This window comes from Phocoena sinus, chromosome 2 (assembly GCF_008692025.1).
Source record: "Phocoena sinus isolate mPhoSin1 chromosome 2, mPhoSin1.pri, whole genome shotgun sequence".
Taxonomy (NCBI): Eukaryota; Metazoa; Chordata; class Mammalia; order Artiodactyla; family Phocoenidae; genus Phocoena; species Phocoena sinus.
This window is the reverse complement of record NC_045764.1, coordinates 63,938,162-63,966,066: the sequence shown is the minus strand read 5'-3', so window position 1 is coordinate 63,966,066 and position 27,905 is coordinate 63,938,162. Positions and strand designations below refer to the sequence as shown.

The 27,905-nt window shown below is 36.5% G+C and overlaps 1 protein-coding gene across 6 annotated transcripts in view; it reads right to left on the bottom strand.

The window, feature by feature from the left end:
- Nucleotides 1-27,905, bottom strand: part of MYO9A (myosin IXA) — a 270,682-nt gene that overhangs the window by 35,643 nt on the left and 207,134 nt on the right. For all 6 annotated transcript variants that reach the window (XM_032622165.1, XM_032622167.1, XM_032622168.1 and 3 more), the window contains 7 exons: nt 25,432-25,655; nt 24,821-24,937; nt 23,091-23,279; nt 15,548-15,595; nt 10,728-10,839; nt 8,730-8,791; nt 288-480 (listed from right to left, as the gene is read on the bottom strand). In XM_032622165.1, the coding sequence (XP_032478056.1) occupies nt 288-480; nt 8,730-8,791; nt 10,728-10,839; nt 15,548-15,595; nt 23,091-23,279; nt 24,821-24,937; nt 25,432-25,655 (945 nt within the window). The remainder of the gene's footprint in view (nt 1-287; nt 481-8,729; nt 8,792-10,727; nt 10,840-15,547; nt 15,596-23,090; nt 23,280-24,820; nt 24,938-25,431; nt 25,656-27,905) is intronic.

Here is a 27,905-nt window from a genome sequence, read left to right as displayed (position 1 = left end):
CTTTGTAAATTAAAGACATGATCTTACCAGACTGTTAAAAAAAGATTAAATGAGATCTGTCTGAAGTACCTAATAATGCCTGTACAAATGATATGCAATGTATGTTTGCTGAATTGACCACATAAAAACAAAGACTCTTTTGAAAGCTACAAATGATAAAACAAGCACCACAGAAAAGACTGCACTCTGGCTGCAAGAAAATGATCAACATGTAATGAAAACTAAGAGCGCAAGATGACCTATTTAAATAAAATTATTTGGTCTTGATTTAGAGGGCACTATCTTACCTGTATCTAGACCTTGTCGAAGCTCCTTGATTTTATTAGTTGAACCAGACTTTCGGTAAATACCTTCTGTGTATAATCCATGCATTTCAATGTAGTTTATGAGTTTTTCCACCACCAAAGGAACAGTTCGGTCTTCACTGGTCAAACGGGATAATTCAACCCCAAACTGTCGAGATGATAGCTCTGGATCATACTAAATGGAAAATAATTTTTGTTTCCAAATACATTCAAACATTGTTAAATATGTTTATCCAATTCTTTAAGAGTAACTACTTTTTATTTTCCTCAAGTTTTACAAGCATAGTTATGAAAGCTGGGAGGAAAGGGAATTATGATAAATGCTGAGAGTATAAATATATGAGCTGTTAGTTTCAATCTTCTTCCACTAGGAATCCTCCTGACCCCTGCCAAATAATGGGGCAGAATGGAGGCAGAGGCAACAGATTACTGTTTCCCTTTCTATTAAAAAAAACTCTTCATGTAAAGATGGGATGTGGGCAAAGGAGAAAGGGGATAGACTTTGTATGTTAAACATTCACCAAGTACCATTTGAAAATCTGTTGATTTAAAATTAATTAGTTGTCAATAATTTCTGAAGCATAAGAACGCTTCGGTGTTTATGTAAACTTAAGGGAAGTTTAACTGACTATTGATGTCATAGCTAAAGGCAGAGGCATATATTGTCACTATATGAATTAGGTTATTTCATATTTGCAACTAGATTATAGCTGGGAATAGGAATATCACCTTTCTATCTCAGAGGGTTATTGTAAAAATTAAGTTACAGGTGAACATACAAAGCACAGTATCTGGTATATGGCAAATGCTTAATAAATTGTTAAAAGAAATAAAATAATGTTTGCTGCAATAATTAAAACAAAATAACTTTAGCCAATCTTCTTCCTATTACTATGACACACACATGCACATGTATAATCTATTTATTTAAATGTTATGGCTATCCCTAGGGCACTGGGAATGTTAATAGTAAGACCTGTGAAAGCAAAAAAAAATTCTTGAAGGTATTAAACAAAAACTTCAAAATAGTTTTATTTGAAACCAACTAATCTAAAGCAAACATGCTAAAAATTTCTATTTCTTGAAATTAAGGGAAAAATTAATTTTACTATTCTCAACTGAGAAAAAGTGAACTCTGAGTTCTTATTGTAAAATCAATATATGTTTTTAGTTATTTTTTTTTTTTTTCTGCGGGAAGGGGTGGCAGGGTGTCTTTAATTATTTTCTGTCCGAAGTAATTTCCTTGTATATTTTTTTTTATTTTTATTTTTTTTTGCGGTACGCGGGCCTCCCACTGCTGCGCCCTCTCCCGTTGCGGAGCGCAGGCTCCGGACGCGCAGGCTCAGCGGCCATGGCCCACGGGCCCAGCCGCTCCGCGGCATGTGGGATCCTCCCGGACCGGGGCACGAACCCGCGTCCCCCGCATCGGCAGGCGGACTCTCAACCACTGCGCCACCAGGGAAGCCCTCCTTGTATATTTTAAATAAAGTTTTATTGAAATATGACACATATATTAAAAAGTATATAAATCATTAAGTGTACAGCTTGACAGACTTAGAAAAAATGAATGCACACTTCTTACCAGAACCCAAATCAAGAAATAGAATATAACCAGCAGTTATCTCCCTCTCAAGACCCTCCCAACTACTATGCATTTCACCTTTCACAAATAACCAGTATCTGTATTTCTATCACTACAAATTAGTCTTAACTGCTTTTGAACATTACATTAATGGTAACATATAATATGCATTCCATGAGTTAAGTTTCATTTATTCTTGAACTTTATTTATTTTTGAATAATACAGTATGTATTCTTGTTTCTGGCTTCTTTCACTCAACATTATGTTTGTGAGTACCAACAGTTTAATCTCACTGCCATATTGCATTCCATTATACAAATATACCACAATTTATTTACTCATTCTACTGTTGATGGACATTCAGGTTTCTTTCAGTTTGGGGATATTTCAAATAGTGCTGATATAAATGTTCTTTTGTCTTTTGGCACAGATATCTATGTATATATGTTGGGTATATATCTTAGAGTGGCACTGCTAAGTCATGAGAAATGCTTATGTTCAGGTTTGATAGGTACTACCAAATAATTTCAAGAGCTGTTAGGTTAACTCAAACTCCTACCAGTAATGTATGAAAGTTCCAATTGCTTTATATTCTTGTTAAGATGTTTTTCATTTTAGCTATTCTAGTGGGTATATACCTCACTATGATTGCAATTTGCATTTCCCTGATGATTAGTGAAGTTGGTCACCTTTTCATATGTTTATTGGTCATTTGGAAATCCTCTCTTGTGAGGTGCTTGCTTAAATTATGCGCTCATTTTTCCACAGAGTTGACCATCTCTTTCTTACTGACTTGTAGATGCTTTTTAGATATTGTAGATCCAAGCTGCAAATATCTTCTTCCACTCTGTGGTTGATTTTTTTTTCTTTGAATAGTGAGTGTTTTTTGAAATTTATCTAAAACTTTTTTTGTATTTATTGAGATGACCATATTTTTTTCTTTATTAGTTCAATATGGTGAATTACATCAACTGATTTTTGAATGATTTTTTCAAAAAAACTGATTTTTTCCATAAACCAACTTTGCATTTATGGATTAAAAACCAACTTTATCGGGCTTCCCTGGTGGCGCAGTGGTTGAGAGTCCACCTGCCGATGCAGGGGACACGGGTTCATGCCCCGGTCCGGGAAGATCCCACATGCCGCGGAGCGGCTGAGCCCATGAGCCATGGCTGCTGAGCCTGCGCATCCAGAGCCTGTGCTCCGCAACGGGAGAGGCCACAACAGTGAGAGGCCCGCGTACCGCAAAAAAAACCCCAAAAAAACAAAAAAACCCAACTTTATCATGAAGTCTTTTTTTTTCATCTGTCATTAGCACAGATTCAATGTACTAACATTTTGGTTAAGGCTTTTACATCTAAGCTTATGATACAGCCTGAACTGAAATTTTCCTTTATCCTTTTCATGATTGACTTCAAGGTTTCACTATCTTCATTCATCAATTTGGGAAAAAAGTACTGAAGTATTTACTCTTTACCATTCTCTGGCAGAGTCTGTAAAAGACTGGTGTTGTTTCTTCCTGGGAAATATTCAACGGCAAAACCATCTGGGCCTGAAGATGTCTTTGTGAGAAGCTTTTTCAACTACAGATTCTATTTTAATAGATATAACTCTTTAGATTTTCTATTTTTCCTTGACTTAGTTTAACTTAGTTGTGTTTTTGTGGGAATTTGCCCAATTAATCTAAAATGTCAAATTTATTAGCATCAAGGTGTCCATAATAGCTTTTTATTTTCCTTTTAATGTTTGCAGTATCTGCGGTGTATGTTTTTCTTCTTGTGAATGATTTGGTTTTTTAAAAATTCTCTTTATTGATCACTCTTGCTAAGAGTTTATGCATTGTCTTTTCAAAGAACTAAAATTTAGCTTTGTAGCTTTTTATCTTTTGTATAAATGTTTTTCATTTCATTTATTTAACTTTATTATCTTCTTTCTATTGCCTTTGGGTTTAATTTGCTGGGTTTTCTTTTCCTACCTTCGACAGATAGAAGTTTATATAATTTCTATCCTTGTATCCTTTCTAATGTGTATTATAATGTATTGTACATTAATATATTATTAATGTATATTAATATATACTTAAAGCTATAAATATTCCTCTAATCACAAATTTAGCTATACCCACACTTTCGTTGTGTCATACTTTCCTCATCACTTCGTTCAAAATATTTTTCCATTTTCATTTGAGGATTGTCTACTTATCTTTATGTTGATTTATAGCTTAATTTTATTCTGGTCAAAGAATATACTCTCAAAATATTCAATCCTCTGAAATCTGTAGGGACTTGTTTAATGGCCCAACATATGATCAATTTTGTCAAATGTTCCATGTGCAGTTGAAAAGACTGTGTATTCAGACAGTTGTAAGATGCAGGGTTCAACACACATCAAGTAGATAAGATTTTTTTTTTTTTTTTTTTTTTTGCAGTACGCGGGCCTCTCACTGTTGTGGCCTCTCCCATTGCGGAGCACAGGCTCCGGACGCGCAGGCTCAGTGGCCATGGCTCACGGGCCCAGCCGCTCCGCGGCATGTGGGATCTTCCCAGACCGGGGCACGAACTCGTGTCCCCTGCAACGGCAGGTGGACTCTCAACCACTGGGCCACCAGGGAAGCCCCAAGTAGATAAGATTTTTAAGTGTGTTTTTTAAATCAGTTGCATCCTTACTGAATTTTTGTCTTCCAGGTATTGAAGCTATAGTAACAGACTCTTCTAAAGTTAGAATTTTTATAGCTCCCTAATGGCTTGACCATTTCATCATTATGAAACACCTTTACCTGAAGTAATGTTTGTCGTCCTAAAGTACATTTTAGTATTATTACAGCTACACCACTTTTCTATTGGTTAGTCTCTGCATGCTATATCTATCTATCCTTTTGCTTTCAACCTTCTGTATTTTTTTAAAACATATTTAAGTATGTTTCTTGTAAATAGCATATCATTGAGATTTTTCAGTTGGTTTTATCGTAGTCTTTTAAAAAATTATTTATTTATTCTGGCTGCGCCAGGTCTTAGTTGCAGCACATGGGATCTTTGTTGCGGAATGCGGGATCTTTAGTTGCGCCATGCAGACTTCTTAGTTGTGGCATACGGACTCTTAGTTGCGGCATGTGGGCTTCTTAGTTGTGGCATGCGGACTTCTTAGCTGCGGCATGCATGTGGGATCTAGTTCCCTGACCAGGGATCGAACCCAGGCCCCCTGCATTGGGAGCACAGAGTGTTACCCACTGGACATCCAGGGAAGTCCCTATCCTAGTCTCTTTTTGTTTTTAATATATATATTTTTTGGCTGCATCAGGTCATTGAGGCATGGGGGCTCAGCATGCGGTCTCTTCGTTGCGGAGCTTGGGTTTCTCTCTAGTTGTGGTGTGTGGGTTTTCTCTCTCTAGTTGTGACGTGTGGGCTTAGTTGCCCTGCAGCATGTGGGAACTTAGCTCCCTGACCAGGGATCGAACCTGTGTCCCCTGCATTGGAAGGCGGATTCTTTACCACTGGACCACCAGGGAAGTCCCTATCCTAGTCTTTTAATTGGAAGTATTTGGTCTATTAACATTTAATGTAATCACCAATATATTTGGACTTATATCTATCAATCCACTATTTATTTTCTTTGACCTGATTTATGATTCTGTTTCTCTCATTTCTCATCTTCTCTTAGATTAATCAAGTACTTTTTGTTTTTCCGTTTTCCCACCTTTATTAGCTTTTTAGCTATTATATTCATTTGCTATTCTTTTAGTGGCTACTTTAAAGACTACAACAAATACTCATAACATATTTAAGTCAAATATATTTATTTTTGGCTGCGTTGGGTCTTCGTTGCTGTGCGCGGGCTTTCTCTAGTTGCGACGAGTGGGGGCTACTCTTCCCTTGTGGTGCGCAGGCTTCTCATTGCAGTGGCTTCTCTTGTTGAGGACCACGGGCTCTAGGCACACAGGCTTCAGTAGTTGTGGCACACGGGCTCAGTAGTTGTGGCTCGTGGGCTCTAGAGCACAGGCTCAGTAGTTGTGGCACACAGGCTTAGTTGCTCTGCGGCATGTGGGGTCTTCCTGGACCAGGGCTGGAACCCATGTCCCCTGCACTGGCAGGCAGATTCTTAACCACTGCGCCACCACTTCTCAGATAATCCAGGGACCTTGGAATAGTTTAACTTCATTTTCCCAACCACCCTGGTGGTGGTGTTGTCACATAATTTAATTCTCTTTATATTTTAAGCCACAAGACATTATTATTGTTTTTAGTCAATATTCATTTATATTTACACATATTATTTACGCTTTCCATAGCTCTTCACTCCTTCCTGTACTTCTGTTTCTATCTGAGATCATTTTCCTTCTGCCTGGAGATCTTTAGTATTTCTTTTATTGCAGGTCTGCTGATGACAAATTCTGAGTTTTTGTCTGGAGTGTTTTCACGTCATTTTCACTTTGGAAGGCTACTGTCACCAAGTACAGAATTCTGAGTTAGCTTTATTTTCTTAAAACACTTAAAATATGCCAAACCACTGTCTTTTTGGCTTCCATCATTTCTACTGATAAGTCCGTTGTCAGTCTTTTCACTGCTCCTTTAGCAGCGGTTATTTTTTTCCCTCCTCTGAATGCTTTTAAGAAATTTTCCTTTTCTTCCATTTGGAGGACTATTCATCTAGTATGATTTTCTTTGCATTTATCCCACTTTAGGTTGAAAGTGGTTGACGTGTTGACCATTAGCTCTTAAAATGCTGCTTCTCCCTTGTTCTCTTTTCTTCCTGGACTCCAACTGCACACATTTAAGAAACTTCCATCCTTTCCCATATGTCTCTATGTTTATTTCTGTATTTCCCCATTCTTTTTACTCTCCATGCTTGGATGTCTCTACTTATCTATTTTTCAGCTCACCAATCTTCTCTTCTCCTATGGCCAATACACTGTTAAACCTATCTTTTGAGTTTACAATTTCAATTGCATTTTTTATTTTTATAATTTCCATTTGGCTCTTTTTTATATATATATTTCAATTTTATGATAAAATAGACATTTTAAATCTTTTTTTTTTTTTTTTCCGGTACGCGGGCCTCTCACTGTTGTGGCCTCTCCCATTGCGAAGCACAGGCTCCGGATGTGCAGGCTCAGCGGCCATGGCTCATGGGCCCAGCCGCTCCGCTGCATGTGGGATCTTCCCGGACTGGGGCACGAACCCGTGTGCCCTGCATCGGCAGGCGGACTCTCAACCACTGCACCACCAGGGAAGCCCCATTTTAAATCTTTTTATCGAGCATCTAAACATATTAATTAAAAAATTTTTAAGTACATGTCTGAATTCAGTAATGGGTCATCTATGAGTCTACAGATATTGTCTGTTTATTTCTTAGTCTCATTTCTTAATGTCTAATTTCATATATGAACAAATTGTAAAGGCTCTCAACAATGTTCTCTCTCTTTAGAGAGAATTCATGCTATTCTCTGTAGGTGGGTAGCTAGAAAAAGGAAGAGATCATCTTAATCCAATCAAGGACTGCCTTGCAGTTTTTATAAAACTCAGTTGATCAATGTTATCAATGCTTCATCCTCCTTCCTGGGGTATACCTCTTCACAGGTCTCACTGAAGAGTCTAGAGTATTGACTAGGGTCCTTTTTCAAAGGTGGGTCATCCAAGTCTAATTTTTCTCTCTTTGACACTGTGAGACTGCAAAATACTCTTAATTTGCTTTTCTGTTTAGCTTCTTAGCCTCTTGCCCTGTGCAGCTTAAGAATTCAGAAAACGCCTTGAGGGAAAAACCTCTGAGTTTCAGGCTCACTTCTCTATATGTTTGGATCATGGTCCCTCAAGTCCTGGCAATCCCAAACTCCAACTTTTGTCTCTATAACTCTATCAGATTTCTAAGAGCACTGATGGCCTCTCTGACTCTTAAGTGTGGCCCTCTGCCCAGGATCTTGGTTTCCTGCCCTACAACAAAAATTGACAAACTCCCAGTAGGAGAGAAACATCTCATAGATATAGATTCACCAATCTGTAATTCTCTTCTCTGTAGGATCTAGGCCCCTAAATTCAATTTGCCTGGGCAGCTTTCTAATGCTAGTCAACAGACTTTTTTCAGCTGTTCTCAGCATGAATATTAGTCTGCCAGAAGCTACTTCATCTTAGCTGGAAGCAGATGGCCCACCTTCGTTGTATTTTAAGCCCTTTGTCAAATTTCTCTTTGTACTTTGCCATGTTTGTCTACTAATTTGGAACAGATGCAAACTATATACAAGGGCTGTAAACATGCACACACATTTTATTATAGTTCAGATTTGCATAGTATTGTTAAAATTATATGTGACTAATAAATAAGAAAATGTGATTATACACCAATAAAAGCCTGAAATATTTCCAAAATTGTCGCTTCACTGAAGCATAAAGGTAGCAGAGTACATGTTCAGTATCTTTTAGATCTGTCTGTGTATCCAAGTAGAAATATGTAAAAACACCAACTATCTGGTGAATTTTACTGTTCATGTTAAAATCTTTAACTGTAGCCTACCACTTTCAAGACAATTTCTAGAAACACTTATGAGTGTTTAAAGAAGTAGGAAACCTTTAAAAGAAGTGTTTTAATAAGTTGTTGGTTGTGAAATCAGTTTAGTAGTTCCCATGTAGTAAAGGTAAATATAGTTCCAGGAAAATCGATTCAGTTATATATACACATCCCTCTATATGTGTATGCTGGATTACGATATAAAATGTATTTCTTACTGTGATTTGTGGCCAAAAAGTTTGAAAACTGCTACTCTATAAAATCATCAGAGGCCTTGATTTCTTTCTACAAGGCACGAAAAACCAACAGACCTGTTATTTATTACTCATAGATGATAACTTCTTACCTTTTTAGAGCACTTGGCTGTGGTTTTCAGACAGCACCTCTTATGACAAGCATACTTGCATACTGAAAAATAGGTTAAGAATGTAGCATTTTCAGAAGTCTGTACATCAGTGACAAGAATTTAATAAGTTTACTGCTTTATTCTGAGCATAAATTTTTACCTTTAAAGCTGAGACTGCTATAGTATCACATACATATACTTTGTATGGTATTAGAATGAAAAGTTGTCTTAATTCATTCAATTCAGAAAAATGAAGTTGAAAAACATACCTAAAATTTCTAACCACTGTCTATGAAAAAGCTTTTTATTCTTTCAAGATTGCCCACCCCTCCTTCCTTGTCCCCACCATATTCCAGCAGAATATGTATCTCTGTGGTCTGATTCACAAACTAGTGCTCATGTTCCCCTCTTAAATTTGTTCTACGATCTGCTAAAATGAAAGAAATACCTATTAAAAATCATTCCAACGGGTAAGAAAAGCATTACTGTCAAAGACCTTTACTAAAATCAAAACAAATTTGGTAGCATACTAAGATATAAGAAAGGCCTTATTAACTATCCTAGAAGGTCCAGAATAGAGCTCTGAGGAACCAGAACATAAAGAATATCAGTAGTGATTGGGAATATGAGATAAGGAAGAAGTTAAGAGCAGAAATAATTTCTCGGAGCAGGAGATAAAAGGGTGGTAGGCAGCAGTAGGTGCGAAGGGCACGCTGAGAGGAGAATACGGAGAAACTACTTGGCCTATATCATTTTGGTACACCAGCTTTGGCTCCGGCACATCAACACCTGAATATGCTTCTTGAGCTTCTAAAGCATGACTTCAGGGGTCTTCAAAGCCAAGATCAAGGAGAGGAGACCATACCATTGTACTGGTGAAATCACCAGTATAAGCACAAAAAAAGTTAGTTAATGCTGTTAAGAAATCAAACCAAACCCTCCCAAGTCATTAAAAAAAAGAAGCAGATTCTTTGTATTTTCAGTTTCAGATCACAGAGAAAATCATACCAAACCTACAGGAATCAGACTAACATTAAACAGTCAAGTACATGGCAAACTACTCCCAATTTCACTTTCACTGCAATTTTTTTAGACTACTGATAATAAAACAAAAAGAAAACCACTTTTGAACCATAGAACAAGTGAACATATCCAGCAATATCCAAGTGCTGATTTCACTATGGTGAACATGATTTCCATCCTTGTTGTCATACTGGACACAACCCTTCCTAATATTTCTTTTATTCAGTTCTGGCCCACTAGTAAACAAAGACTCACAAAATTATTAAAAGCACCAGGATAGATGTATGGAATGACAGGAATAGACACTAAAGACCCTCTGTAAGCCAGAACCAAGCTGACCCACAAAAAATCTCCACTCACATTCTAGGATTTAAAGGTTATGATAAAGAATTATAGTAGAAAAAAGTACCTTTCTGGTTATAATCTAAGAATTTGTTCATTAATTCATCCAACCATCTACAGGTCCATCTACCCAATAAATATTTACTAAAACTTACAATGTGCCAGAACTGTTCTGTATACTTCTAGGTAAACAGAAGAGACAGATAAGTTTCCTGACCTTACAGAGAACACATTCTAGTGGGACAGACAAACAAGAAAACAAATGAATACTTAACATCATCTTGGGTGGTGATAACTACTATAAAGACTAGAAAAGCTGAGTAAAGGGATAGAGAATTGGGGGACAGGGTGGCATTTTAGATAGGAGGGTGGAGACATAAATCAACTGAAGTAGTATGTCATACTAACATCTGAGAGCATTTCAGATGGAGTGAGCTGCAAGAACAGTAACCAAAGAACACCAAAATATCTTATTTGCCAACAAAGAGTAGGTAAAGGGAACTATAATGAGAAATGAAGTTAAAGAATTAGGGAGTGTGAATTACTCCTTAATGTTAAAGAAGATTTAAGAAAACTCATGGAAACACAAATATCAAGTGGTTAAAAAATTCCTCAAAGAACTCTCATACTTACATTTGCAAACAGAGGCTCGGTCCATTATCCATATCAAAGAAGAACAGTACTCACAGTACGTAGGGATGCTATACTGGGTGGCTTTAAAGATGTGACCATTGTGCTCTTCTACCTGAAGGAAAAAATATAGCTATCTATGTTAAAGCCAACACAGTAAATGCTGCCCTAACATGTCGGGCAATGGGAAATCCTTCAATTCCCTGTTGTCTTCATTGGGTACTTATTCCAGGAGGAGAATTATGATCTGAGAAATAAAATAAAGGTAAAATATATGATCCCTGCTTTCAAAAAGTGAACAATCTAGTAGAGACAAAACCAACTTATATGAAAATCAGAAAACAATGCTATAAACATTTAAGAGCTGTCTTATGCAACTCTGAATTGGCATGTTAAATTAAAAGCAGCGGTTCTAGCGGGCTTCCCTGGTGGCGCAGTGGTTGGGAGTCTGCCTGCCGATGCAGGGGACACGGGTTCGTGCCCCGGTCCGGGAAGATCCCACTTGCCGCGGAGCTGCTGGGCCCGTGAGCCATGGCCGCTGAGCCTGCGCGTCCGGAGCTTGTGCTCCACAACGGGAGAGGCCACAGTGGTGAGAGGCCCAGGTACCGCAAAAAAAAAAAAAAAAAAAAAAAAAGCAACGGTTCTCAAATTTTTATTTTTAATCTCAAGAATCTTTCACACTTCTGAAAATTACTGATGATCTCAAGATACTTCTACTTATGTGAGTTAGAAATTAAAACTAAAAAAAATTTATCCAATTCACTTAAAATTATCATTAAACATATTCCATGTTAACATAAGTAACATTTTAATGAAAAACAACTGTATCTTTAAAACACACAGGGCTTCCCTGGTGGCGCAGTGGTTGAGAGTCTGCCTGCCAATGCAGGGGATGCGGGTTCGCGCCCCGGTCTGGGAGGATCCCACATGCCGCAGAGCGGCTGGGCCCGTGAGCCATGGCCGCTGAGCCTGCGCGTCCGGAGCCTGTGCTCCACAATGGGAGAGGCCACAACAGTGAGAGGCCTGTGTACCGCAAAAATAAATAAATAAATAAACAAAACACACAAAAAAAGTAATGACAAGAGGGGTACTGTTTTACATTTTTGTAAACCTCTTTGATGTCTGGCTTAATAAAGGACAACTGGATTCTCATATCCACTTCTGTATGCAATCTGGTGGCAGTATGCAATTAAGTTTGAAAAATATGAAGAAAATTCAGCTTCATACAGATATGAAATTTGAAAATGGAAAAATAATTTAATTGTCCTTTCAGAAAATGACACAATATTAAAACTCTGCAAATGGTAACTTAAAGGTTAATTGAAATATGGAATCTAAAACCACACCAATCAACTCTTCATATTCTGTAACATTAAAATCCATTGTTCTGGACTTCACTAAAATTTACAACTTTTACTTCAAAGTACCATTAAGAAAATAAAAAGATAAACCACAGACTCAGAGAAAATATTTGCGAATCGTTATCTGATAAAGGACTTCTACCTAGAATACAGGAAGAACTGTATTAATAAGAAGACAACTCAGTTTTTTAAATGGGCAAAATATTGAATAGCCAGTTCATCAAAGAAGTATAAATGGCCAAGAGGCACATGAAAAGATGCTCAAATCCTTAGTTACCAGAGAAATGCAAATCAGAACCATGATGGGAAACCACTTCATACCCTCTAGAATAGCTATAACTATTAGACAAAACTAACTATTGGTGAGGATGTGGAGAGACTGGAACCCTCAGATATTTCAGGTGGGATTATAAAATGGTACAGTTACCATTTTGGTAACTATATGGTATAGTTCAAATACTGAATCATTATGTTGTACACCTGAAAGTAGTATAATGTTATATGTCAATTATATCTCAATTTTTTAAAATAAATAAATACATATATACACACATTTACACATACATACATACATTTAGGGGAGTATTAGTAGTCATTTTTGTCTTAATTAATCAAATAACCAACTAACTAGATGAAAAAGATCTAACTCACAGTTCATCCATCCCACAGCTTTATAATATGACCTTGGCTCTGTGATGTCTCAAATATTTCCAGATATTGACATTTTATCACACAGATATCCTTCTATTTAATGAAACTGTGAATCACACACATGCACATTATTTTCCTCTACTGGAACTCTTAATATTAAGTTAGTTTCATTAAAAAATTACTTTATTCTAAATGGATCGAAAGGTACAAAATAGAATACAATGAAAACCTTTCTTTCACCTCTGAATTCCAACTGTTTAGTTCCTCTTATAGAAATAATCACTGATACCAGTTTCCTGTGCATACTTTCAGATATTGTGTGTGTGTGTGTGTGTGTGTGTGTACAGTTATAAACGTATTTTGGTTTTTTAAAAATATACGAATAGTAGCTTTCTATATGGTGTTTGGCTCTTTGCTCTTTTTAATTAATAAAACATCTTGAAGAATGGTTTCTCTTACTTTAATGCCAATCAGTATTATATTATATAGATGTATCTAATTTATTTAACCATGTCCTTACTGATTTAGGTTGTTTTCAAAACGTTTATTTATTACAAATTCCTCTTCAATAAAGATCCTGTACATGTCAGTGTGAACAAATTGATATATCCAATGGATAAATTCCTGTATGCGGAATTGCTGCGTCAAAGGTTTTTTGGTTTTGTTTTTAATATTTTTAAGGCTTTTAATACACCATTATTAAAGTACCCTCTCCAAGAAAGTTATGCAAATAACCTCATCTGCAGTATTGAAAAAAATCTATATATTTCTTTATCTTTCCAAACTAGGTAACTAATTTAACTTTGCTCATAGGTGGACAAAGTAGAAAATCACTGTTGTTTCATTTTAATTTGAATACTATTAAGTATAAACATTTATTGATATATTTCTTAACATTTCTTTCTATGGCCTGCACTTATCACAGGCCCTGAAATATAATAGCAGTTGAATTAATGAATTTTCTTTTTTTTTAGTGTCATATGCTTTACTCATTTTTATCTCAAGGTATTGTTCTTGATATGAAAAAGACTATTCTTATAAGGCTTAAAATGTATAGAAGGCCTAAACACTACCTGTTAAATAACAGGTGCCTTCCTGTTACTCCTCCACCTTCCCTACGCTTTACTTCATACACAATCTCAAAAATCCTCAGTGGTGGGTGACATTACACCTGTTTTATGTAATTCTATTTTACTCCTATTTTATATAATATATACTCCCATTATATACATGAGGACATTGAGACTCAAAGATTAAGTTGTCTAAAGTTTCTCCATTGGTGAACAAAAGTAAGCCAGGCTAAGGGCTTAAATATCCTACTTTAAGGATTCCTTTTCCTTCCATGTAAAGGAAGAAACTCTTTAACAGGTAAGATCATGCTAAAATAGAGTCAGATCATGCTTCTAACACACACAGTGGAAAAGTGACAAACAATGATCTAAAAAACCTTAGAATTTGGTTTACAAGTGATAGGGGATGATTTATAATCCTGATTTATTAATAAGGTTAACAATAAATATTCTAGGATTAGAATTTACCATTGGCAGGGGTGAATCCAGGTTCTGTAGGCCCTAAAGCTTAACATTTTCAGGGGAAATGGAGGAAGACAGGACGAGCAGGGGAAACAACTTGGGAAGAAAGAGGAAAAGGTGGTGGAGGCAAATCCAACTGAAGCAGAGGGAACAGGGGGAGAGTGGGAAGAAATGAAGCTTAGAGAGGTCAAGGTCAAGATCATGTCGAGTCTTGTAGGCATGGTAAGAACTCTGAGTTTTACTCTGAGTAACACTGGAAGTCACTAGAGAGTTCTGAGTAGAGGAGGAACATGACCTGATTTTTGTTTTTAAATGTTCATTACGGCTATTATGTAGAAAATTGTAAGGGGAGAAGAATAAAGAAGGCAGATCAATTATGAGACAACACATAGTATTACTGGACTACTGTAATAGCAGTGGAGGTGGTGTGAAATGGTCAGATATTAGATGCATTTTGGAGGTAGAGGGCTGGCCAGAGTTCTACCTACATTTCCAGCCACCCCCACATAAACATGCAATACTTGAGCCTATTAAAGCTACTGGCTCAACATGTCAGGTTTTTCACTCATGTGTCTCTGGACATACTCTTACCCTCTGGCTAGATACTGCCTGTCTAAACTACTACTCACTTGATAAGAACTAGCAAAAACATCTTTTCTTCTGTAAAGTATTCCTTCATTCTCTCTTTCTGTATTTCCACAGCACTTTGTACTATCTACTATAATACTTATCACATCTAAAAGTAGTAATTTTTTAAATGCCTGCCTTCACTAGCAGATTATGAGCTCCTCTAGGGCTTAACTCATCCTTGCAATTACAGAGATTATGGTAAAGTATGCAATAGAGACATATAATACAAAAGATAAAAACATGAACAATGGTAAAATATGCTCAAATGCCTTTGGGAATGTCTCTTGAATTAGGACTTACATTTGTAAAATCCTAAATAGTCCTCATATTCCTCAGAAGGGAGGGAGAGCTCCTTAAAAAACTCCTTCCCTACCACTACTTCTGAAAAGGGTTCATATTTGTACTTTTCATGAGTAAACATTTCAGTTTTCTACCATTTTAGGAAGCCACCATTAATAACAAGTCAAGCCAAAGAATTCAAGACACATTTGTCATTCTAAATTTTTGTAAAGACGTAAATGATTACCCCCTAGGCATCTGATAAACTTATACTTTAAATATTTCCACAGAAATATTGTTACGATACAGCTCAGACTAGTGGTCTAAAAAATTACTTTTTAGTAACATAAAAAAATAGATTACAACTTACTAAATCAGTTTCTTTTTTCCTTCTTTTCTTTCTCTCTGTTTTTGGCACCTGGTTGGAAAGAAATACAGAAAATGTGATATAACAAAGACTAACATAATTTCTTACTTCTTTGCAAATGCTGAGATTTTTGCTCAACAGGTAATAAAATAAGCAGCTCTTTATTCCTCAAGAGGAAACGTGCAGTGCTAGTAAGCATATGTGAGAAAAAAAATTTATGTTTAGTAAAACACAGTGCTCATAAAAGCAACAGAATGGAAGGATACTTTAGAAATTATCTTTTTAAACCTCAGTTCTGCCCAGAAGCCACACCATTATTAATTTAAATGATTATTTTATTTTAAACATTAATTACCTGATTATTAATTTCAAAGATTGCACTTTGCATATTTTGGCTCTAGAAAACTCTCCATCCTAGAGCTAAATATAAAAAGGTATTGGAGATTGGTTCAAGATGACGGAGTAGAAGGACAAGCACTCACTCCCTCTTGCGAGAACACCAGAACCACAACTAACGGCTGAACAATCATCGACAGGAAGACACTGGAACTCACCAAAAAAGATACCCCACATCCAAAGACAAAGGAGAAGCCACAATGAGATGGTAGGAGGGGCACAATCACAATAAAATCAAATCCAATAACTGCTGGGTGGGTGACTCACTAACTGGAGAACACTTATACCACAGAAGTCCACCCACTGGAGTGAAGGTTCAGGGCCCCATGTCAGGCTTCACAACCTGGGGGTCCGGCAACGGGAGGAGGAACTCCTAGAGAATCAGACTTTGAAGGCTAGTGGGATTTGACTGCAGGATTTCGACAGGACTTGGGGAAACAGAGACTCCACTCTTGGAGGACACATACAAAGTAGTGTACGCATCGGGACTCAGGAAGGAGCAGTGACCCCAGGGGAGACTGAACCAGACCTACCTGCTAGTGTTGGAGGGGCTCCTGCAGAGGCGGGGGTGGGGGCTGTGGCTCACCGTGGGGACAAGGACACTGGCAGCAGAAGTTCTGGGAAGTAGTCCTTGGCGTGAGCCCTCCCAGAGTCTGTCATTAGCCCCACCAAAGAGCCCAGGTAGGCTCCAGTGATGGGTTGCCTCAGGTCAAACAACCAACAGGGAGGGAACCCAGACCCACCCATCAACAGTCAAGTGGATTAAAGTTTTACTGAACTCTGCCCAACAGAGCAACAGTCAGCTCTACCCACCACCAGTCCCTCCCATCAAGCCTCTTACATAGCCTCATCCACCAGAGGGGAGACAGCAGAAGCAAGAAGAACTATAACCCTGCAGCCTGTGGGACAAAAACCACATTCACAGAAAGATAGACAAGATGAAAAGGCAGAGGGCTATGTACCAGAGGAAGGGACAAGATAAAACCCCAGAAAAACAACTAAATGAAGTGGAGATGGGCAACCTTCCAGAAAAAGAATTCAGAATAATGATAGTGAAGATGATCCAGGACCTCGGAAAAATAATGGACGCAAAGATCGAGAAGATGCAAGAAATGTTTAAAAAAGACCTAGAAGAAATAAAGAACAAACAAACAGAGACGAACAATACAATAATGGGAATGAAAACTACACTAGAAGGAATCAATAGCAGAATAACTGAGGCAGAAGAACGGATAAGTGACCTGGAAGACAGAATGGTGGAATTCACTGCTGTGGAACAGAATAAAGAAAAAAGAATGAAAAGAAATGAAGACAGCCTAAGAGACCTCTGGGACAACATTAAACACAACATTCGCATTATAGAGGTCCCAGAAGGAGAAGAGAGAGAGAAAGGACCAGAGAAGATATTTGAAGAGACTATAGTGGAAAACTTCCCTAACATGGGAAAGGAAATAGCCACGCAAGCCTAGGAAGTGCAGAGAGCCCCATACCAGATAAACCCAAGGAGGAACACTCGGAGACACATAGCAATCAATTTGACAAAAGTAAAGACAAAGAAAAATTACTGAAAGCAACAAGGGAAAAACAACAAATAATATACAAGGGATCTCCCAGAAGGTTAACAGCTCATTTCTCAGCAGAAGCTCTACAAGCCAGAGGGAGTGGCATGATATATTTAAAGTGATGAAAGGGAAGAACCTACAACCAAGATTATTCTACCCAGCAAGGATCTCATTCAGATTCGATGGAGAAATCAAACGCTTTACAGACAAGCAAAAGCTAAGAGAATTCAGCACCACCAAACCAGCTCTACAGCAAGTGATAAAGAACTTCTCTAAGTGGAAAACACAAGAGAAGAAAAGGACCTACAAAAACAAACCCATAACAATTAAGAAAATGGTCATAGGAACATGCATATCGATAATTACCTTAAACGTGAATGGATTAAATGCTCCAACCAAAAGACACAGGCTTGCTGAATGGATACAAAAACAAGACCCATGTATATGCTGTCTACAAGAGACCCACTTCTGACCTAGGGACACATACAGACTGAAAGTGAGGGGATGGAAAAGATATTCCATGCAAGTGGAACTCAAAAGAAAGCTGGAGTAGCAATACTCATATCAGATAAAATACACTTTAAAATTAAGAATGTTACAAGAAACAAGGAAGGACACTACATAATGATCAAGAGATCAACACAAGAGGAAGATATAAAAATTATAAACATATATGCACCCAACACAGTAGCATGTCAATACATAAGGCAAATGCTAACAGCTATAAAAGAGGAAATCGACAGTAACACAATAATAGTGGGGGACTTTTAACACCTCACTTACACCAATGGACACATCATCCAAACAGAAAATTAATAAGGAAACATAAGCTTTACATGACACAATAGACCAGATAGATTTAATTGATATTTATAGGACATTTTATCCAAAAACAGCAGATTACATTTTCTTCTCAAGTGCACATGGAACATGCTCCAGACTACATCACATCTTGGGTCACAAATCAAGCCTCAGTAAATTTAAGGAGACTGAAATCATATCAAGTATCTTTTCTGACCACAACACTATGAGATTAGAAATCAATTACAAGGAAAAAAACGTAAAAAACACAATCACATGGAGGCTAAACAACACCTTACTAAATAACCAAGTGATCACTGAAGAAATCAAAGAGGAAATCAAAAAATAACGAGAAACAAATTACAACAAAAACACGATGATTCAAAAGCTACAGGATGCAGCAAAAGCAGTTCTAAAAGGGAAGTTTATAGCAATACAATCCTAGTTCAAGAAACAATAAAAATATCAAATAAACAATCTAACCCTACACCTAAAGGAACTGAGAAAGAAGAACAAACAAAACCCGAAGTTAGCAGAAGGAAAGAAATCATAAAGATCAGAGCAGAAAGAAATGAAGTAGAGACAAAGAAAACAATAGCAAAGATCAATAAAACCAAAAGCTGGTTCTTTGAGAAGATAAACAAAATTGATAAACCATTAACCAGACTCATCAAGAAAAAGAGGGAGAGGGCTCAAATCAATAAAATTAGAAATGAAAAAGGAGAAGTCACAACCGACACTGCAGAAATACAAAGCATCCTAAGAGACTACTACAAGCAACTCTATGCCAATAAAATGGACAACCTGGAAGAAATGGACACATTCTTAGAAAGGTATAACCTTCCAAGACTGAACCAGGAAGAAATAGAAAATATGAACAGACCAATCACAAGTAAGGAAATTGAAACTGTGAGTAAAAATCTTCCAACAAACAAAGTCCAGGACCAGATGGCTTCATAGATGAATTATATCAAACATTTAGAGAAGAGCTAACACCCACCCTTCTCAAACCCTTCCAAAAAACTGCAGAGGAAGGAACATTCCCAAACTCATTCTATGAGGTCACCATCACCCTGATACCAAAACCAGACAAAGATACTACAGAAAAAGAAAATTACAGACCAATATCACTGATGATTATAGATGCAAAAATCCTCAACAAAATACTAGCAATCAGAATTCAACAACACATTAAAAGGATCATACACCATGATCAAGTGGGATTTATCCCAGGGATGCAAGGAATCTTCAATATATGCAATTCAACGTGATACTTCATATTAACAAATTGAAGCATAAAAACCATATGATCATCTCAATACATGCAGAAAAAGCTTTCAACAAAATTCAACACCTGTTTATGATAAAAACTTTCCTGAAAGTGGGCATAGAGGGAACCTACCTCAACATAATAAAGGCCATATACGACAAACCCACAGCAAACATCATTCTCAATGGTGAAAAATTGAAAGCATTTCCTCTAAGATCAGGAACAAGACAAGGATGTCCATTCTCGCCACTATTACCCAACAGTTTTGGAAGTCTTAGCCATAGCAATCAGAGAAGAAAAAGAAATAAAAGGAATTCAAATTGGAAAAGCTTAAGTGAACCTGTCACTGTTTGCAGATGACATGATACCATACATAGAGAATCCTAAAGATGCCACAAGAAAACTAATACAGCTAATCAATGAATTTGGTGAAGTTGCAGGATACAAAATTAATGCACAGAAATCTCTTGCATTCCTATACACTAACAACAAAAGATCAGAAAGAGAAATTAAGGACACAATCCCATTCACCACTTCAACAATAACAACAACAAAAAATATCTAGGAATAAACCTACCTAAGGAGGTAAAACACCTGTATTCAGAAAACTGTAAGACATTGATATAAGTAATCAAAGATGACACAAACGGAGAGATATACCATGATCATAGATTGCAAGAATCAATATCGTGAAAATGATTATTCGACCCAAAGCAATCTACAGACTCAATGCAATCCATTTCAAACTACCAATGGCATTTTTTTACAGAACTAGAACAAAAAAATCTTAAAATGTGTATGGAGACACAACAGACCCCAAATAGCCAAAGCAAGCTTGAGGGAAAAAAATGGAGCTGGAGGAATCAGACTCCTTGACTTCAGAATATACTACAAAGCTACAGTAATCAAGACAATATGGCACTGGCACAAAAACAGAAACATAGATCAATGGAACAAGATAGAAAGCCCAGAGATAAACCCATGCACCTATGGTCAACTAATCTATGACAAAGGAGGCAAGAATATATAATGGAGAAAAGACAGTCTCTTCAATAAGTGGTGCTGGGAAAACTGGACAGCTACATGTAAAAGAAAGAAAGTAGAATACTCCCTAACACCATACAAAAAATAAACCTAAAATGGATTAGAGACCTAAATGTAAGACAGGACACTATAAAACTCTTAGAGGAAAACATAGGAAAAACACTCTTTGACATAAATCACAGCAAGATCTTTTTTGATCCACCTCCTAGAGTAATGGAAATAAAAATAAACAAATGGGACCTAATGAAACTTCAAAGCTTTTGCACAGGAAAGGAAACCATAAACAAGACGAAAAGAGAACCCTCCGAATGGGAGAAAATATTCACAAACAAATCAACAGACAAAGGATTAATCTCTAAAATATATAAACAGCTCATGCAGCTCAATATTAAAGAAACAAACAACCCAATCCAAAAATGGGCAGAAGACCTAAATAGACATTTCTCCAAAGAAGACATACAGATGGCCACGAAGCACATGAAAAGCTGCTCAACATCACTAATTATTAGAGAAATGCAAATCAAAACTATAATGAGGTATCACCTCACACCAATTAGAATGGCCATCTTCAGAAAATCTACAAACAACAAATGCTGGAGAGGGTGTGAAGAAAAGGGAACCCTCTTACACTGTTGGTGGGAATGTAAATTGATGGAGAAAAGTATGGAGGTTCCTTAAAAAGCTAAAAATAGAATTACCATATGATCCAGCAATCCCACTACTGGGCATATACCCAGAGAAATCCATAATTCAAAAAGACACATGCACCCCAATGTTCATTGCAGCACTATTTACAATAGCCAGGTCATGGAAGCAACCTAAATGCCCATCGACAGACAAATGGATAAAGAAGATGTGGTACATATATACAATGGAATATTACTCAGCCATAAAAAGGAACGAAATTGTGTCATTTGCAGAGACGTGGATGGATCTAGAGACTGTCATACAGAGTGAAGTAAGTCAGAAAGAGAAAAACAAATATTGTATATTAATGCATATATGTGGAACCTAGAAAAATGGTACAGATGAGGCATTTGCAGGGTAGAAATTGAGACACAGATGTAGAGAACAAACGTATGGACACCAAGGGGGGAAAGTGGCGGCGGGGCTGGTGGTGGGATGAACTAGGAGATTGGGATTGACATATATACACTCATATGTATAAAATGGATAACTAATAAGAACCTGCTATATAAAAAAATAAATTAAATTAAATTAAAAAACAAAAGGTATCATCTGGAGGACTTTCTTGGTGGTGCCATGGTTAAGAATCCGCCTGCCAACACAGGGGACATGGGTTCGAGCCCTGCTCTGGGAAGATCCACATATGCTGCGGAGCAACTAAGCCCGTGCGCCACAACTCCTGAGCCTGCACTCTAGAGCCTGCAAGCCACAACTACTGAAGCCCGCGCGCCTAGGGCCCGTGCTCTGCAAGAAGAGAAGCCAGCGCAATGAGAAGCCCGCGCACCACAACAAAGAGTAGCCCCGGCTCGCCGCAACTAGAGAAAAGCCCACGTGTAGCAACGAAGACCCAATGCAGGCAAAAATAAATAAAAAGAAAAAAAATTTTTTAAAGGTATCATCTGGGACATGGAAAAGTTCTTTTACATATGACGTTTCCTGTTAGCCATAGTAGAGAACAATCTCAATCTAACCTTTTAAAATTACAAACAAAGGCAGAATAAGCCTAATAAGAATCTTCTTCTGCATAACATAAGACCCCAACTTAGATGTAGAACGGAAGAATTTTCACAGATTTATTTATATCTGATTACTTCAAAATGATTTCAAATGTTTTATCAATCTAAATATACATAAATCAGAATAACTGAAAATAAAATGGGAGACAATAAAAAGGATTAACAGTATTCCTGCTACCCAATAAGCAGATACCTAATTATTTCAGTTGGGGTACTGAAAGGAAACACACTGACAACCTTCTCTAAGCCTACTATCTCTTCTGTAATAAGAATTTCATAATAATTATTTAATAGGGCTGAAGCAAGAAGTAAATAAAATATCAAACACCTAGTATAATTCCTGGTACTCAATAAATAAAGTTTATTATTACTATTATATAGATATTCAGAAACATACATTTTCCTAAAACCTAATTCAAGGAGAAATATAATTCGTGGGTCCTTACATAAAGGCCACTAGATGATACAACTAATCACATCTTTAACCACTGTTTTTCGAAAGGAAATTTATGTACTGACCTCTATCAAAGCTGAGGGTATAATCTTAATGGCACAACATTACATTTTAACTCAGTGAAGAATATATTAATGGCAGAAGGCTTTGATAATACAGTCTGATGAACTTTTAGGACAGAATGGAGTTTGCTGGATCTAAAGTAGTGCTAAAGTAGTTGACATGTTCACTGTAATGTTTTTCTCAAATACCAGATGTCCCAGACTCTTAAGAAGAATTCATAACTGAATCCTTTTAGAAATCAAAATATATTTACCTTTGTGGGTATATATTCCAGAGTCTTGAATTCATTCATATATTCATCTAAAAACACTTTAAAAGTGTTGACCCAAACTCTGACTGGAGATTCACTCCAATCACGCTGCTCAAGCCTCATGGTCTTTTCCAAAATCTGTTCAAATAGTGCGTAGAGGTCTTTATACCGTATGCTTTTCCCATCATCTATCTAATAGGCAATAAGAGAAGAAATGTAAGGTTTTATGAAGAAATTCTTTATATATAGAAGACTGATTCAATTTTTATTGGGTAATTATTTTGAATAAAAATTAGGATCCTGATATACTTTCTAATGGGCATGTCCATGAGGTCATGTGGTATTTGTAAATTCCTACTCTACTATGGAATGTCTGCAGAATAAAACCTGCTAAATTTTAGTAAAATACCTAACAGTTTAAACAGTGTAATAATTGGAGAAAGCCCTGGGAATTTTTAACTATATTTAGCTATAAAGATTATTTGCCTCCCTCTTAATTACCTATCCCCAGAAATGAACCTTGTTTAGATAGTTACACTCTAAAACTGAAAAAGTGAATACCTGAATTCTTGCCTAGTGAAACATTAGGTAACCTTTACTTTGATTCATTTTTCCAAAGAAGAATGACATGCTTAGAATAACATCATATTTCTTGCAAAGGAATCTACATGGAATTCCTTTTAACTTATTTAAATGAGGTGTGGAGTCTTCATGAGAAAGAAAAAAACAGGATTTAAGTGACCAAAACGTATTATATACATTTAAAATGTATTTCTCTTTCACCTCCTCAGAATTATAAGTTGAACCTCTTTGATCCAGGGTTAGAAAACCACTATTAAGCTCTATTTCATAACGTTGGCTCTTCCTATATGATACAAAGTATATTGGTCCCTAACCTAGAAAATAAACGTATGAAGCATGACAAGCAGTTAGCAAGATTAGAAAAATATGGCCAACATTGTCTCTACCCAAACCTAGTCATTTGCCGTAGCCTGATTACTACTTTATTATGGTCTTGAAATTATTGCTCTCTAAGACTGCATGGTTCCTATTTTTAAAAGGCAAAAAAATCTTACACTGAGTAGAATATACATAGGAAAGTTCTCCTGATTTCTCTTCACACATTAAATTACAGGTTGAACAAAGAAAAACCAATTAAATACAAATTATTTTTTTATAGAATAAATATGACAATTCAGAGATATTAATAAAGATTCTATAGATCAAAAGCATTAATTATTATATACATCAGCACCAATAATAAATTTTCTAAACCATGACCAACATCATATCAAAGTATAGGTAAATCTGAAAGTGATACAAACTCATATATAGAAATTGGTGAACATAAACTGCTCTAATTCTACTGAATAAAAAAGTATAATTCCAACACAAATGAGAATTAGAAGCTGGAGCCAGAGCTAAAAGGATCATGAGAAGTCAAAATAGTAAAGAGCCACTGGGTGAAAAAGAATCATACCTAGAATATCTGAATTCAATACCTTAAGATGAAAATATAACTATAACAGGGGGAAAAAAAAAAACAGCTCAAGGAAATTTGAGAATGCTATTAATCTGAGGTCAGTCAGTATGCTTTTCCCTATCTATCCCTAAAACAAAAAGAAGACACTGGAGAAATCTCTAGTTGAACATGGCCCCTGTATTATTTTTTATGGCATTGTCAAATTTTTCATATGTTGAACTTGAGTATCTCCTGACACAGTTTAACTTACCGCCAATGCAGATGAATAAAAGCTGAAGATATTCTGCCGAAATTCTTTCAGAGCTTTTTTAAATACAACATCCACTAGTGTGTCTTTCTTGCTGTCTTCATTATCTAGGTCATTCATCTGGGGACCACAGAAAGAGATTTTGTACACAATCAACTAAATTGAAAAGAAGTGAATGCCACTCTGGACACATACTGTTTCTTCAACAATGACCGTCCTGAAAGGGCAAACTATCATGGGACCCAGAAAAAAGCATGACCAGGTAGCCAAAGTTTTATTACTACTAGATGATTTCTAAAGTCCCTTCTAACATTGTATGATTCCACAGTTCTGCTACCAAAAAGACAACTCAAAGTGTGCAATGACAAGCCTCACCTTCCCATACAGAATGCAACATGACAGTTACGGTAAAACTGAAGTCAACAGTAAAGCCTAAAACTTTAAATCCTGTCTACGCAGTCTAACTCATATGAATCCTATTATTTGCACCTTTCTGGTAAAGAAACAGATGCTCTAACTTACTGAAGCATATATCCTTTAGGGGGCATATCCTGATATACAAGCATTCCACAGTCAAAGCTGCTCAGGGGCCTAACTGAGCAGGCACAGGGTACCTTTTTCAGAAGAAATTCATCCATGCTTTTTAAATCACTGGCACTTGATATGATCTGGACAGAGTCATTTTGCCAATGCATAGACTCCAAAGCCACGCTGCTGATCTTCACATTTCGCTTGCGCCTTGCCTTTGGAGAAGGCTCTTTGTTCTCTTTGAACTCCTTCCGGCAACTCCCAGGCAATTCTGGACTCAATGGAGGTGTTGGCTGATTCTGAGATAATTCTATAAATCAAGACAGAGTGTCCAAAAAAATTTTCTTTTAGTAAAAGTACTGAAATCTCTACATCCTTCTTTTTAAGTTCCTTTAGTAAGTCACTGAAGGAAACATGTAAATATCTGAAAAGTAAAGTAACATTAATGTTTAAGTTCAGGCAGTTAGGCAGTAAATCCAGATTGTACATTTGTACAGAAAATGTATTTAAGAATTAACACTTTTCAATGGGAAATTCTATTGTGTCTCCCAAAGAGATGAGGTCTGATACTGAAAATCTGGATGGAAGTGTCTTGTAGAACTGAAGCCTGGATCCCAAAGACCTCAGTCCCAAAGAAAAGAAAGAAGAGTACACAATCACACTAGCATGTTAAATGCTGACTATTAACCCAGTCATAGCTTTACTATATCTGTTTGAAAGAACATCCAGCTATATACAAATCCAATAAGCCAGTGAAGTCTGATAATTATTATTACTTGTTTACTAGGGTCTAAAGCCATAAATGCTCCAGTGACAATATCTGGTGTTAGGCTGGCAACCTCTATTTAGGGAACCAGGTAACTCAACTGGTTCACTTCTGCCTGTGTCTCCTTGCTATTTAGGATTTTCACATATATTTCCCAACTAACTGTATGAATGTCTCAGATAATTCCTGGAATTAACTAGCTCTGTATATAATATTGGAAAACACAACAAATTTTCTCTGCAATTGTTTACAGCAGAGAAATTGGGTTCCATGTAGTCCATTATAATCTAGAACTACACTGGATTTGCCAACGCCTACCTGGGGCTTGATGAGAAAGTTGGCCCCATTTCACATGTTTTCCCCACATATATTTACCTTACCTTCTGTCCAATGGTATATCCTCATTCCATCTAAAAGCTAATTCTGACAATAAAGGAAAAAAAATAGCCTCCTACTTGCTAAATGCCACCTTAGCAGGAAGTGAAACAAACGAGATATGGCACCAGAATAAAAATTATCAAGATATAGGATATAAGTATATTCAAATTGGTGTCAACTAATATTAATTCCATTATATAACCTAGATATACAAGTATCTAATTATTTCATTTAGCAAAGTCAATATCGTTCTTTATACTAAAAGAAATAATAGTTACTAAAGAAACTGTCTATAATCCAATTTCAGCATTAAAAACAAGGGCTACCTTAATAAATTTCTACCCAAAGATAAATAAAAAGGCTACAATCAATTTTTATACATGTATCCTTATTAAGCAAACACACAATGAAGTCTGCTAATAATATATACTTCAACCAAAGAGCTTCCTAATTCCTTCTTGGAAATCAGCAGTGGAGAATATAACTGTGAAATATGAAAAATTTAGAATGACTACTGTAAACCAGATAAGATAAAATGAATTGATCCTCTTAGGAATTCCAAATTTTCCAAACTGAACCTGTAGTATTCACTTAATTTACTACTGGCTTTATCCATATCAGTTTGCAAAGTGATAGGAGCAAAGCCACAAGACAGAAAACAGGGTTCTAATTAAATTTCTACCAGTTTTTCCTTTGACACACAGATGCCTCTGCTGTGGCTGATCCATTCCCATGTGAAACTTGATCTTTCCTCCCTTTATCTTATCCTTTGTCCCTTTATTTTTATCTCATTCTAGATGTGAGAAGTTTTGTTTACTTATTTTAACTGGGCCTGTTCTATCTCTTCTTAGAGATAATAACTTTCTTCCTAGGGCCTCTTTCTATTTTATTCAATACTGATATTTCATCCACCCACCGGTATTTTACCCACTCATTACTACACATCCACCTCTGATGTATATCCCTGTTTAAGATAGCTGGCATCTTTACATGGTAATTAAAAACGTTCATACATACTTGAGCAAAGGGCTTGGGAAGAATGGGCTAATCTTCTAATACTGGGACTACTGGAATCCTTGGAGAGTTAATAATTCTAGCATTTAGAAAGGCCATATCTCAACAGATGAACTAATTGTTGGGTATTTTCTAATGTGCTATGATTGATGCCCCAAAAGTTAAAATAACAGCTACCACTATAAAGTCCCAGGAACATATAATAGGTACTTCAGCACAATGGTTATGAATACGGACTCTGGAGCTAGACTGCCTGAATTCAAATCTCAGCTCTGCCAATTGCTATACGTGTATAAGCAAATAACTCTCTGTGCCTCAGCTTTCTTATCTATAAACTGGGAATAATAATCATACCAACCTCAAAAAATTGTTGTGAGGATCAATCGAGTTAATACATACAAT